This window comes from Amphiura filiformis, chromosome 2 (genome assembly GCF_039555335.1).
Source record: "Amphiura filiformis chromosome 2, Afil_fr2py, whole genome shotgun sequence".
Lineage (NCBI taxonomy): Eukaryota > Metazoa > Echinodermata > Ophiuroidea > Amphilepidida > Amphiuridae > Amphiura > Amphiura filiformis.
Window position 1 is genome coordinate 57,712,997 of NC_092629.1, and position 15,289 is coordinate 57,728,285.

The following is a 15,289-nucleotide window of genomic DNA, read 5'->3' on the forward strand; positions in this document are numbered from 1 at the left end:
TATGGAGAGCCATTCTTGGAGCCCATGGGACTCAGGCTAGGTCCTCAGGTAGAGTCAGACGCTGTATGTACTAGAAACGCCTATTCTTAATTCCGCGTTTATTCAATGTTAGCCTAAATTTGTATTGCCCGGCGGCCCCGCGCAATGGAAAACCTGAATTTGCTACATAAAAAGAAATGAAAATTTAAAAAAGTCGGGTTCCACCTGAGTACATATTAAATGGGTGTAGAAATTGTTCTCAAAATATTAATTAATTTAGACAAACATACGGGATATAATGAACCTTTCACATGACGCCATGATGACATGATTTTATTAGTCGTTTTATATATCACCTATACCGTGTGTCATAATTCCAATATTTGTAATTTTATATAAGAACTAATATTTTGCATCATAAATGCTCAGTCCATATGCACAAACGAATACTAATCTTCAAGATATTTAAGCTTTTGAAGACTTAAATAACATGTCACTAAGCAGGTCATAGGTGCTGGCCTTGTCCTATTGTACTTGTTCATTTGTGTATGGAGAGCTCATTGACCTGAATAGAGGTGAATGGGAGAGCTTCTTTACAAGACACAACACCATCGGTTTCAGGGCGTAGTTCATTGAACTCAACGGGTTGTTATTTGAAGTGCTTTTATGTTATTGCAAAACGGATCGTGGTGAAAACTAATAAATAATTCATACCAGGGTTTAATTAATCCTGGGATGCGGACATTTCATTATTCGCAAACCACCGGGATTCGATATAGGTTTGCGTTGTAAATAAACATGTGAATAAGAGTGTCACCCCCCTGTCAATAGCTTGGCTGAAGTGGCTGGTCATTCAAGTTTGGTGACTCATTGAATAGAGCTTTGAATAGAGGTAACGGGATAATCTCCACTTAAGAGATTAGAATTCTGGCGATCATTCTCCATTTATTTATATACCTCCATGGTATAACAGTCTGAATGCCAAGCGCGCAAATGATCCTAAATCAATATGCAAATTGGAAACGTTGACGGTAGCTGTAACTTTCTGTAAGCTTACTTGAAATTTTGGATGCATTAGAAAGACACGTTTCTAAAATGAATTTTTCAGCAATATTTTTTCGCCTTTGTGTGATGTATGCACTTGCATCAGTTATTGGGGTTCTGATACTTATAGTTACAGCATTCAGTATCATTTTCAAAGGTCCAAGGTGGTATTTCAAAAGAAATGTTAGAAATTCTAGACCAGAATGTATGGAAGATGCCAGTTTGGGATCGCATGGTTTTTTACGAACTCAGGTAAGCGATTACTCGAGAACTCTAGCTTCGAATTTGCATACGATAGTTACGCATTCGATGTTAGAGAGTTGAGTGCTTTGCTATCGTTTTTCGGTCTGACGGGCTGGGACAGCGGTGCAGCCAATTTTTTGCACCGGAGGTTATTTATTCTGTTAATGTTGAAATTGGATGAAAGTTATTTTGATGAGTCAACTATCTTTTGAGCAAGATTTGCTATTTTGGACAGTCTAAAACTTTTTTTATGCAATAGCCTGTTGTGATCGGCTGTGTTTACTTCTGAACTTCCATTGCTTTAAATACGGTATCATGCTTCAGTGAATCCAACTAGATTTTGAATGCAATGGTCTCTAGCCTAGAATTTATAATCATGCTTCTTCCATTATACCAACAAATAATTGGAGCATTGCCTTGTTCATCCATAAGCTCCAAAAAGTCAATGGTCTACCAGTGTTCTAAACCATTTACTCTTGATCTTGTTTGAAATTTGTTTAGATTGAAATGAACCCTGGGCCGCAAACCCCAGCATACCCTTGTGGAGTTTGCCAAAATGAGGTTGATGACAATGACAAAGCTCTGTTGTGTGACCAGTGTAATTTCTGGTGCCATATTACCTGTGTTGGCCTATCTGAAACTGCCTATTCTACCCTTGCCAACAACTCAAGTAGTTTGTCTGGGGTATGTTATCGTTGTGGTTGCCCAAACTTCCATAGCTCCATTTTTGAATCTGATTTGCTAAATTTGTCCAATACATTTTCCTCACTTGAGGATTTTGTTAGTGACGAAAACCTGAGTCACTCCACACCGTTGACCTCTACGCCTGTCAAAGAGAAAGATCAACCTTTTGAATTCCAGTCGCCCAAAAACCGTGGCAAAAAATCTGTGAAAGGTATGATTATTAACTGCAATGGTCTAAAAAGTAGTGGTAAACAAGCTGCTTTTAGAGCTGCTCTGGGCCAACATGACCCTGATATAATCCTTGGTTGTGAGTCCAAGATAGGTCAAGACCATGCAACATACTCAATTTTTCCAGACAGAGTTACACAGTGCATCGTAAAGATAGGAATGCATACGGAGGAGGAGTATTTGCTAGTAAAGATACACTCATAATTGATGAATGTGATATTGACTCAAACTGTGAGGTTATCTGGGCAAACCTACAATTTGCCTCATCTAAACCATTGTACATTGCTAGTTTCTATGGTCCTCAGAAACAAAAACACATAGCCATAGAGGAGCTGGATAAATCATTATCCAATATTACCTCTAAAAGTAGAGGAAAGTTGCCGAACATTATAATAGGGGGTGACTTTAACCTCCCAGATATCAATTGGCAAACCTGGAAACCCTCAAATAATAAAACTGCATATGCACACAAAAAATTCTTGGATTTCCTTTTGGGAAATTCGCTTAGCCAGCTGGTTGACTTCCTCACCAGACCAGTGTCTAATAATAATGTAAGATCAGATATACATGTACTAATGTATGTAAATTGTAAATCTCTTAAATCCCTGCCCTTTCACTAATGTCCTTCAGTAGAAAATAATATTATCTTTAAATATCTTAAGCCTTATCTAGTTCTTTCTTCATCTCTCTCCTCTCTCTCTCTCTTTTATATTTGTTAACACTATTACCTAACTATCTATTGTATTCTCTCTCTTAGTTTCTTCTCCTACATTCCAAACCCCACCCTTGGTTCATTCTACCTGACACTCTCTAACCATTGAGATACATGTATATAAAGATGGATGTGAAATAAATTGTACAGCTAAAGATGGATGTGAAATAAATTGTACAGCTGTATATAGATATTAAGAGGCAGTCTCGCTTATTATGTACGGATTTGCGATACCAAAAAAATTAGAATTGTCTCTAAAAAATAATTTTGGTATTAGCACCAATAACTCACATGTAAAATATGAGCGTGCACAGCGCCCTCGTTCAGCTTGAAAAAATTCTTGAAATTTCAGCCTCTCTGAGCCTTACTTGCAAATGGTAATCTTTGGAGGTGCATAACATTGTGCGCCATCATCATCCCAACCTGCATTTTGCATTTTTTTAAAGTACCAAATGGTTACATTACAAAAACCAAAAAAAAAAATTGGGATCTTGATGGTGCACAAAATCAGCAAATCCAATGATTTGATGAAAAGCGCCCTCGTGCAAACTTCAAAGCATCATAACGGGCTGCGCCATCAAGATCCCAAGTCCGAACATCCTTAGCTTTTGACGGATGAACTAGTTCCTTATACAATAGTAGAACTATACTACATGTATGTGATGGATGAACTTTTCGGTTGTGCAACAGCTATTGCCTGATTTTGACTTCATGTGCGTCCAGCATGCCATTGTTCTGGTTTCCTATTCCTACAACTTCTATGGCCTATGAACATTGTCTACAACTTATGAAATGGACCACAACCACTTGGTTGACTCTTAACCATGTATGTAGTTACTTTTAAGTACCCTGAACAGAGTAGAAGGTCAATGACCTTGTCTTATAGTGGCAGTCCCAAACGTCAGCAACGAAAGCTAGGACCAAAATGGCTTGGTCCTTACAAAATCATGGCTATTTACATGGATGGTTTGAATTTGCAGCTGATGGATACGCGTAAACCAGCTGCAAAACCAATATCTTTTTTTTTATCAAAATGCATTCAAATTCAATGCATTTTGAAATCATTAATAGACTATGACATGAATACAAAGTATCAATTTTCATATTAAAAATACAAAACATCTTGAATTTTTTTTTTTTTTTTTTTTTTTTTTTTTTATTATTGAATGATCCTAGCATTTAGGTCTAGGTCCAGGGACACTACAAAACCGAAAAAAAAACTTGTAAAAAATTAAAAAAAAAAATTTCGGGTACCCGGTACCCGCCCGAAAAATAAACGGGTACCCGGGCACAAAATTACCCGAAAATCCCAACCCTACCAGTCACAGCCACAACGCCAGGATGTCGGACTTCACCGTATTGCTCCACCCACATTACAGCCAACGTCGTTCAGTTCCACCTACAGCAACTCCACCACCAGTCCCACAGGCACCACCATCCACTCCCCCCTTACTATCTTCTCTACCTGCAAATCTATCCCCTTCACCACCCAAAACACCACCATCTCCATCAACCCCAAATCGCCCCACTTTACGCCGGTCTACTCGTCTTTCTCATAGACCAGACTTTTATAGTGCAGTGCCTTATTATCAATAATTTTAATTGATATTAATTTAATCAAATTGAATTTTATTAACTTCATACTGAACTTTGCATTATGCCACCTGAGTTATTAGCTGTTATTATTGTGTCAAACAGTTTTGATAAATGTCTGATATGTTCCAGTATTGTTTTGTACATTTTAACACAATTTTTGATATCATCTGATATTTATTTAGTGATGATAATTCAAAGATTCTTGTGTTGTATTTAGCATTTTGTACATTTTATCACAATTTTTATATATTGTGTGATATGCTGTATTTAGTTTCGTTGCACAGGTTACTGCAATTTTTTTTTGAAAGTTTAAACTTATCAAACAGTAAACATTTTTTTTCCGCTCGTTTGCCACCTACCATAAAAATTGAACAGTTTAGTTTTAATTTTTCTATTATAACTACACAGAAATGAAATTTCTACAACTTTATCAGTATGAATTGCTAAGATGTATTAAAAAAATTAAATATTTAAATACATTGTAATAAATTTTAAAGCATTTTGGTTGGAATACAAGCTTCTGCTTCACACAAGTTGTAATACAAGTACATACAAAAGTCATGTACTTCTAATAATTATGTGTCTAATAATGGTAACCATAAAGAACAAGAGTTAAAATATATAATAATAGAAACAACTAACAAAAAAAAAAAACCATACACCACTAATTAGTCTAATTTCAAAAGAAATTAAGGGTATATACAAAACATGGCCTGGCCTATGATGGCCAACTGAAAAGTTTTATGTGTTTGTCAAAATATCCTCATTAAAATATTAGTATATGGATTTTGCTATGAAAAATGAAACAAAACCAAGGGAGCACGGAGGCCGAGCGGAACGGACTTCGACTCATAATCGGAAGGTTGTGGGTTCGAGCCCCGGCCACGCCATCGTGTTGTTCCCTTGAGTAAGGCACTTTATCTCGATTACTCCTCTCCACCCAGATGTATAAAGGGCTACCAGCATTCTTAAATGCTGGGAAGGTAACAGTCTCGCTGAGGAAGAGGTGTAGCGATCCCCCTATAGCAACATTGCATGGAGGAGTCTGGCCCAATCGCCAATGAGAGAGAGGGCACTCCGATCACTGTTTATACAGGATCGTCTCGTTTACCTTTACTTTACCAGATCCTCATTAAATCAGCGTGTGATAAGTGAAAAATCATATTTTAGAAAATATTATTTATAAACCTCGCTCGTCCTCGTCCCCTGCCATAATCTCCAAACCAGTCGTTTATCATGTTTATAAGCTGTCTGATGCATTAAGGTGGTATTTGAGCCATTTTGGTAGTGTTCTATGCATGTTTTTAAATATAGACTAATTGAGTAGAGCAAAGAACACTGATCAATACGCATTGTGTTTTAAGCTAATCGGACATGCGGTTTTTTATAATACACACATTTTAAATTTCTTTGTACATTATTGTATTATTTTATCAATAATCAATGAACCAATATGACTTGAAAGTGCTCATTAATCATGTTAATATGTAATAACATTTTTATTTAATAGAACACTGGTTTCAAATTGATCAACGTGTTGCTAATGACTTCCAGATAATTAGCTAGCTGCCCTACTTTGCATAATAAATTAGCTAATTATGCAAATTAGCTCATTAATTATGCAAATATGCTAGACTATATAATACATTAGAACATATTAGAAACAATTTGACAAAGTTTCAAGGCAAAATTCTGCAAAATAAAAGTATCATGAACTTTTTGAATTGATTTTTAGCAAAACATTGGCATAAATTACATATCAATGAGGCTTTTCACTGATGCTATAATGAACTTTAGGCCTCAGCTGCCAAATAGGAAATGGCTTTTATGTGTTGAAAAGTTTAGACTATTTAATAGCTGGAAGGGTAACATTTGCATATGAATTAAGAACATTTCTTCATTAGTTTCCGCTGAATGCCAAAAATGTGGGTGCGGGGGGGGGGGGGTATGTGTGTGTGTTTTTATGACGGATGAAAATCTCGGGGGGGGTTGGTGGTACACCCCTTTATTAGTACTAGGGTTAAATTGAACTGACATACATGTAATTGCCGGGCATAATTTATACTATAATATTGCGAATTATGCAACAACAACAACAACAACAAAACCAGCTGCTTCACTCAGGGAGGTAAATAAGGATAATTTACTGGCCATGCTGGGTGGACAATTTAATTTATTTTTGCCCTCAGTTAGATCTATTATTAGATTGAATTTCGTCTAAATCTATTTTTCTGCATTGAGCTATTTCATAACATTTTTGGACATTCAAAAGTCCAGAGTGTTTTGATGAAAATTTGAAGGCTAGTGTAATCTGGCCTCGAAAATTATCTCATCTTATCATAATTTCTTTAAAAGCTTTACAAATACTTTGTGTTTAAATGTGATAAATTAAAAGATTTTGGCAATAAAGATTGTCTGAAGAGCAGTCTTCTTGAACACTCTTTGTCATCTTTCAATAAAATATGTCTAAAGCTGAAGGAATTAGCGAGTAGCGACAACCTTGAAAGTAATTGCTTTTCAGACCATTGCTAATTCCTTCTCAAAATATTTTTCATTGAAAGATAAAAAAAATAGTTATAAACCAACGTAATATAGACTACACCACATTTCGCCATAATGCATTCTAGAAACGCTTGCTGTTAGAATAAGAAAAATTTTAATGCTAATTTATTGCACATTCTAGGGAAGCGTGGTAACCTTTTTAAAATAACCGAGTGAGAGGGTTTTCAAGAAAATATTTTTCCTGTCAAAACTGAAGCATCCTCTGTATAAAAGAAAATATACATATTAACTGCACATCATATATAACGATTCGTGATACCCAATTGTGGCACAGTTGATGTCGTTCATGAGGCAGAGAATTTTATTTCAATTATATACACGCCAAAATATTTTTTTAATTGAGCGAGAATGGCGATAGAAAAAACGTTGAAAATTCCACGTATAAATGACATTAGACCCAACAAATGATTACTGTTTCGTTTTTATGGTAATAAATCTTTTATTTCCTGAAATAAAATTATGGGTCTAATGTGGGTTAATTGTATAATTGATGAAAACATCGACGTGTATAAAAGAAGCTACAAGAAAAATGGTAGGCCACGCCACATTGATAATCTATGCTTTTAGTATACGGCGAGTTCGTAGCGCACGTGTGAATCAAAATCGATATACTATTGTCCCGACTATTGTGCGCAAAGAGCTTTTAAATAGAAATAGAGTCGCAATAGATTATATAATCTTTTGTTCGTTTGATGCCGATTAGAAGATGCGACAGGCTATTCATAAAAGTGGTACCATTGTTTCGAATAAAGGGGTTCCGCCATTAAATTGGTCACTGATCCGCCATCATATTAACGCTCTACACAACAGGCGAGTATCAATAAGTGACCGGTAAGTGACCACACTATAGTCATGTGTAAGGGCAGTCATGTGTAAAGTGGTACCATTGTACTCGCGTGTCCCAAATGTGTGCTTGTGTGGGTCTGAAATCTATAAGGAGGCTTTAGCTGTCGATGCAATCATCTTTACCACCCACCTGACGTTAGGCGTTTCATTTAAATAAATTGAATGCTCTAGCTGATCGATTACATATTAGAATGTATGAAGGCTGCCATATAGTGTCCAGTCCATATATCTATATTACACTATAATGGTAATCGCTATACGTATACATGTAAGTATAAGTATAGGCCTATAAAGGTTGTTTTTAAGAAATTTCCATTTAATTTTATTTTAAGAAGGAGATTGGTATAGAAATAGTGGCGTACCCAAAGAGGGGAGGGGTTGGGGAGGGGCAGATTCACCTCTGTGAGAAGTCTTGGGAGGGAGGAGGGAGGAAGAGGGAGGAGGGATATGGAGAATGAGAGAGGGCTGGAGGAAGGGAGAAATAAAAGATATAATAAAGACAAGTAGGGCCTAGATAAATAGAAATATAAGGAAAATGATGGGAATGAGAGAGGGAGGGTGAGAGGGGACAATGAGAGCGAGGGAGTGATGAAGTGTAGGCCTAGGAAAGAATACGTACAGAGAAGGGAAAAGAAAGGAATGATGAATACATTTAATAATAATTATTAGGCCTATATAATAACTAAACACATAACAGCACTGGGCAGCCATTCGATGATGTCAATGCCTTTATTCGTTACGTAATTAAAACGCCCAGTCAGATGTATTTCACACCTACCAAACACAACTCACCCAATTTCTCAAACTGGACGTTGAATGTACACTCTCATGAATATTGATTGGCAACATTTTCCAATATGTCAGCGCTCTAATCGGAAACAATAGAACAACAGACCCTGCAGAGCGTTGATTGTGCGTGTATAGCCTCATTTATAAAACACGTAGTTATCAACAATTGAGCGCTATTAATACACATTAATGTTTTTAAACAAATAAAATTCCAAAATATGTTACGTTTTCTGTCTTTGCTTGTCACTTGGTATGTTGAAGTAATGAAGTTGCGATTATATTTTTAAATTTAATGCAATGTTCGTGGCTTCGGACTCTCACCACCCAAAGATCCCATTAAAAAAGCCATAATTTAGGTCTAAACGGTCTCTCACTCAATGACCCATACTTTGTGTCCAAAATGACCTAAGAGCAAAATTTAACCAAGTAAGTGTGAGTAATGAATGTCCACAAATTTGGATTTGGGGTACGGTTCAACATTTTTGAATGACCAAAATGGTTTTCGAGCAAAATTTGGCCTACTAATGAATGTCCATCCCAGTGGGCACAGGTTAGTATTTCGACGTTGAATCAACGTTGATACAACGTCGAAGTTTCAACCTAACCTGATTTCAACCTGATTTCAACCTAGAGGTTAGTTAAAATCAGGTTGAAATTTCAACGTCGATACAACGTTGAAATTTCAACCTGATTTCAACTAACCTCTAGGTTGAAATCGGGTTGAAATGGGTTGAAATCAGGTTGAACTCCATCAGGTTGAAGTCCATTTGCAAATACAACGTGATTTCAACCTGATTTCAACGTCGAAATTGATTTCGAAGTCGAAATTTCAACGTGATTTCAACGTCAGGTGTGCCCACTGGGATGTTTTGTATATATCCAGAAATTAACAATATTTATCCAAATTTTGTCGAAATGTTACAAAAACTTGGTTTGGAATGGGTTTTTTTTTCTCAACTCATTTAATCTTTTCTCTATTTCGTCTCGTAATTTTGCTAACTATGTATCTGTTTTAAATGCTATACGTTTGTAAATTGGAGACGATTGAGTGACCGAAGTAGTTATAAATATATAGTTCCACACTCTATCTTCTGTCCACATATAGAAACTATTGTGTCGTCGTGGATAGAATGTATATTTCTCAATCAAATAAGATTGAATTTTGAGTCTGACTGCAGTACGAGTGTTGCGCAAACTTTTCAGTGCCAAGGTGCGGCACTCGCCAGGCCGTGGTAAGGATTCTCAAGTACCATACCGGTAACCCAATTTTTAAGCTTAACAAGAATAGTCTTTAAAAAAGACAAACATCGCTGAGGCAGTTGTAATATGAAGTGGAGTAGGAGGTCACATAGGTTTATACAAGAAAGGATGTTGGAATTAAAAAGGGATGGTTTAGTAAAATCACCTTTGGGCTAAATTGGAATGTTATTTAAATGCATTGTTCAAGTGAGTGGAAATTGCAATTTGGAATGAGTAGAAATTGTGAAATACATTAGGGGGCCTATGTAGGTTTATATGAAGTTAATTATGCACAGTTGTCTGTTAATATGTATTTTTCATGTTCGCACGGCCACATTTTCTAATGGATGGTCAGAGGTCGGCAATATAACTTACCCGGATGTGGACTATAAGTTAGTTAATGTCGCTTGAACAAGTTTGTAAGTTGGAATATTATGTTGTAAAATTTGTTATAAACAAGGATATTATCATTGAGTGCTAACAACGTAAATAGATGTTTATGTTTTGTATTATTTTACATATTTGTAACATGTTGTTAAAAACACCCCTTTTCCTTGTTTTTTTTTTGGTCACGCATGCGTACAGACCATTTATGTGAGTGGCCCCCGGTGTACTTTTATTTTATATATATTGTTTTTGTTGGCGGCATCTACGTGTAGCACATTAATATAAACTATGTGAACAGGCAGTTTGCGTGGCTTCGCTTTTCATTCCTTTGTTCTTTCTTGACGGCTTCAGCATATTGGGATTTCGATCAGCTCTCAATCATGGTAAGAAAATCAACATTTCATTTAGCTAGTAATTAATAAGCTTACCATCGTAGAAGTAATATTATGATTTCAGCAAACAAAAACAAACAAACAAATATCGTAAATTCACAGTCCAAGTGCACAAGTCGATAGTAGAAATTAATGTAGTGCACGACTTGAAACAAACAAATATCGTCGAATATCATAGTGCACAAGTTAAAACAAACCAAAATCATTAGATCATGAAGTGCTCGGATGACATAAAGTCAAGAGTGAATTTCAAATACACATTGAATCATGTGATATTGTCGCTAAAAACACGCACTGCGGCACCGTTTAATAAAATCCAAAATAAAAACGCATGAACGAAATTCTTCACTATAAAAATCAATAGGCCTACATGAGTAGGAAAGCGATCTGCACCATGCAAAGTAGAGTGATTTTCAAATGCAACAGAAATTCGAAGTCAAGAGTGAATTTTCATATACACATTCTCGCTAAAAAATACGCGCTACTGCGGGACGGTTTAATAAAATCCAAGAAACGAAATTTTTCACTCAATCAGTATATTAGTACTCGAGAATCCTTGGTATACTCAGTAGGCAAGCGACCTGCACCATGCAAAGTCAAGAGTGATACACTTTCTCGCTAAAAATACGCACTGTTACAGGTCCATGGATTACTAGGCCTATGTCGAAATCATAATATTACTTCTACGATAGTAAGCTTATTAATTACTAGCTTATATATAAATGAAAATTATGAAATGTTGATTTTCTTACAATGATTGAGAGCTGATCGAAATCCCAACTGCTGATGCCGAAGCCGTCACGTAAAAGAAAGAACAAAGGGATGAAAGCGAGCCCACGCTAATTGCCTGTTCACATAGTTTCTATTTAATGCGCTACACGTAAAAAATGCGGCAAAGTACTTATGAAATTAACAACATATTACTACGCCAAAGGAAATTAATCACACAAGTTTTAAATATGTAAAATAATACAAAACATGAACAAATATTTACGTTTTAGCACTCAATGATAATATCCTTGTTTATAACAAATTTCAGAACATAATATTTCAACTTACAAACTTATTCAAGCGACATTTACTAAAAAAAAGTACACATCCGGGTAAGTTATATTGCCGACCTCTGACCATCCATTAAAAAATCCGGCCATGCGAACATGAAAATACATTTAATTCGACATATTAACAGACAACTATGCATAGTAATTCAAAATTTATAATAACTTATAACTTTTAATGGAAAATATAAGTTTCAAGAAGAAATAATTTCATTAACTCATAACAAATCAACCAATCGCAGTAATCGATAGTTACTGCTTCGGCATTGAGCGTAGAGACTTGTTATCCACCTCAACGTGATGGTCTAAGCACACTGTCACACACCACAAATCATTGCTAACCTCAATCACGATTTCTAGGCATGAGATAAAGACCAGACTCTATAACAGATGTTGAAACATCTCTACTATATGAACATGACGGTCAACAGTGAGTGTTATTTACGCACTGGGCAGTCCTTGTAAATCGTCTTAGTCATCTGGCGATGAAAAAAAGGAAGCTCAATACCGGGGCTGACGTACAATTCATGCGCTGTGTCTTTGCATGCATGCCAATGATGCCATATCAAAAGATCGAAATATAACCATGTATTAAAATAGGCTAGAATAATTTCTCAAGAAAATCCATAATGAAAACTTAAAAAGTATGGTCAGAATAATGATATATTTACATGCATAAAACCTTAAGAACTGTCAGTGTTTATTTACTTGCGTAAGGTTTCCGATAAACAGCATGTTTACCGTAAAGGCCAGGTCGCAGATGCGTAGCATGTGGAGATGCGCTGGCAATAAATTTCCTGCACAATGCTAATTGCTACAGGCTTCAGTACAAAATCCACTGTAATTTCTCTATTTGTAACTTCATGTAACATATAAAAGATTCTTTTTCATTTCAAAATTTCCAGGATGTTCGTCTGCATTATGTAGCAGCAGGATCATGCAGCAAACCTTTGATGCTTTTCCTTCATGGCTTTCCTGAGTGCTGGTATTCATGGCGCTATCAACTCAAGGAATTCAAGAAGGATTATCGGTAATAAAAAATTATGATTAAATGAATATTATGATATGTTTATAAAACATTTACATTTAATTTATAAAGGTAAAAATTTATGTAACTTGTATAGAAATAACATCCCAGAATACATTGTACATCACCAACAACAATTATCAAAAGATCATAATTGGTAAACAATCTAGGTCAAGTATAACATGACACTTAAACATGTTTGCCCAGGTATCATGAGATTCCTTTTTACAGGTGTGCACTCTATAGTCACCTATTTGTTCTACATGTTATGTGAGATGGCATACAGGGGTGCAGCAACTAGCAAGAGCCTTAGGGGCCCATGGACAAGAAGCAGTGTGAGGCCCTTTTAATATCTCCTTTATCAGCCCTGCCCTATCCCTATTTTCACTTGTGCCCGGGCCCCTGAACCTTTGCGCCCATGAACTTTGTTCACCCTATTTACCTTCTTGTTATACACTGCACAGCATCATCATCCCTAAAAATTGCAGTGATAGTACGAAGAATCCTCGTTTTTCAACAGCTACGCATGGTGATTTTGTTTTTCGATAGGCCGAGTGACTCGACAGGCTAAGCGTACCATTTTACACACGATATGAGATTCCACAGAGCCTGCCACACAGTTTCTGTTCTATGTTTTTACGATTTGCGCATGATCAGTATCCCATATGATATTTCTATTACAAGAAAATTTGATTTGTTGTCAGGTAAATCCCAGGTTTTATTTTTAATACACTAACTGGGAATTAAATACACTAATTAGCGGGGACCAGTATTTTGCTGTGGATATATTTTACTGCATTTTATAAGTAACGATTTTGATCTTCAAAATAAAAATTGTGATATATTCAACTGTTTGAGAATTCCAATTCTATAAAGGAACACATGTATTAGAAAATTAAATCACCAGTCATACAATACACACTATGCCGCTTTCTTTATCTGCATCAATAATAGAATATTGATTTCAATCGAATTGAATACATCGCTCCATTTTGAGTTTGTAGTTCACCACTGAGCGATCCAGCGATCGATTGCTAGCCAATCAGATAGAACTCCTTTTCTTTCGTTCGGTGAAATACCACTCGCCCGTTGCTCACCAATGGAGTATTAAGTTTATATTATAAGGTGTCTACACTGCGCCGCTGGTGGTATATATATTTGGTGGATGCACATGAAAAAAGTTATTCCTTACATTTTACCTGAAACCTTCTTTATCTTCATCACAGCCTGTAATCACATGTCACAATAATTTCTATTATTTTCTTCAGTGTGGTGGCTGTGGATATGAGAGGCTATTGTGAATCGGAAGTGTTATCTGGAATACATAACTACAAAATGTCAAAACTTGTTGGTAAGAAATTAATATAGAAATGATCATGGAATTAATGTCAGATCTAAATGTTTTCACAAAACTGCAGCAATATTTCTTTTGAAAATCAAATCAAATATATATAATCAAGGGGACTGAGTCACATTGCGTATTGCGACAACGCATTGCTTTCAAAAGCAAATAGTTGCTTTTAAGAAAGCAACATGTTCTTAAGGCAGCCAATAGTAGAGGTTTTGGCAATACGTTGCTTGCAAAAGCAACATATTGTTTGAATTTCTCAGTGTAGGAGGCACAAATCAATGCATTATTTTCAATAGGAGAGCTTTTGGCAATGCATTGCTTTTGAAAGCAAGAGAAACACAGGGACCACTGCTGCCACCATTCATTTCGGTCACAAACCGCTCACGTAAGCTGTTAACCACAAATAGAGGTATCCTGCTCCTTCACCAGCTACATGCCGTCCTGTCGGGACTCAAACCCACAATCTTGGGATTAAAAGGTGTGCGTACTGGTGTATATAGACCAAAAGAGGACATCCCCGTCAGTACTATATAACTCTAACATACTTATACATCTGTGACAGTATTATATAAATACTGTTGTTTTCATTTTGTCAATTATGTAGGTGATGTGAAGGGTGTGATAGAAGCTCTTGGTTATAGTTCCTGTGTTCTAGTAGCCCATGATTGGGGTGGCCTAGTTGCATGGACATTTGCTATGGATTACCCTGATCTGGTAGATAAGCTTATCTGTATGAATGTTCCACATCCAGACCGTTTTAATGAACATTATTATGACAACATAAGACAAAAATTCATGTCTTGGTAAGTTGTAAATTAATACTTTATGTACAATGTCTGACGTCACCCCGCTATCAAATTACCTACATTGTATACCGTACAAACCCGTCTACAAGCATATAGTATAGCGACTGTGATGATAGCAAAATTCACGCTAGCGCCCTCCACAATATCATATCATTATGGAATTTGAGCAAATCAATTACCGACACAAGCAGGTATACAATGTATTATTTTATCTTTATTTCGTATCTCACGAGCATAGCTCACTTGGTAAGGCATAGGACTTTAGTACATGAGCGCTTTAGACTATAGATCGAAAGATGGTGAGTTCAAGCCTCATCACGGTCACATGAATTTTATAAACCAAATA

At 36.1% G+C, this 15,289-nt stretch overlaps 1 protein-coding gene across 3 annotated transcripts in view; it reads left to right on the forward strand.

Annotated features, from left to right (window-relative positions):
- The first annotated feature begins 770 nt into the window (after positions 1-770).
- The window catches only part of LOC140146442 (epoxide hydrolase 1-like), a 30,206-nt gene continuing 15,687 nt past the window's right edge, over positions 771-15,289 (forward strand). The window contains exons 1-4 of one of the 3 annotated variants that reach the window (XM_072168296.1): positions 771-871; positions 12,665-12,789; positions 14,055-14,137; positions 14,742-14,940. In XM_072168296.1, the coding sequence (XP_072024397.1) occupies positions 12,713-12,789; positions 14,055-14,137; positions 14,742-14,940 (359 nt within the window). In that variant the 5' untranslated portion in view covers positions 771-871; positions 12,665-12,712. Of the gene's footprint in view, positions 872-1,099; positions 1,276-11,967; positions 12,190-12,664; positions 12,790-14,054; positions 14,138-14,741; positions 14,941-15,289 lie in introns of those variants that run through there. The other 2 variants (XM_072168294.1, XM_072168295.1) reach the window with 2 other exon arrangements.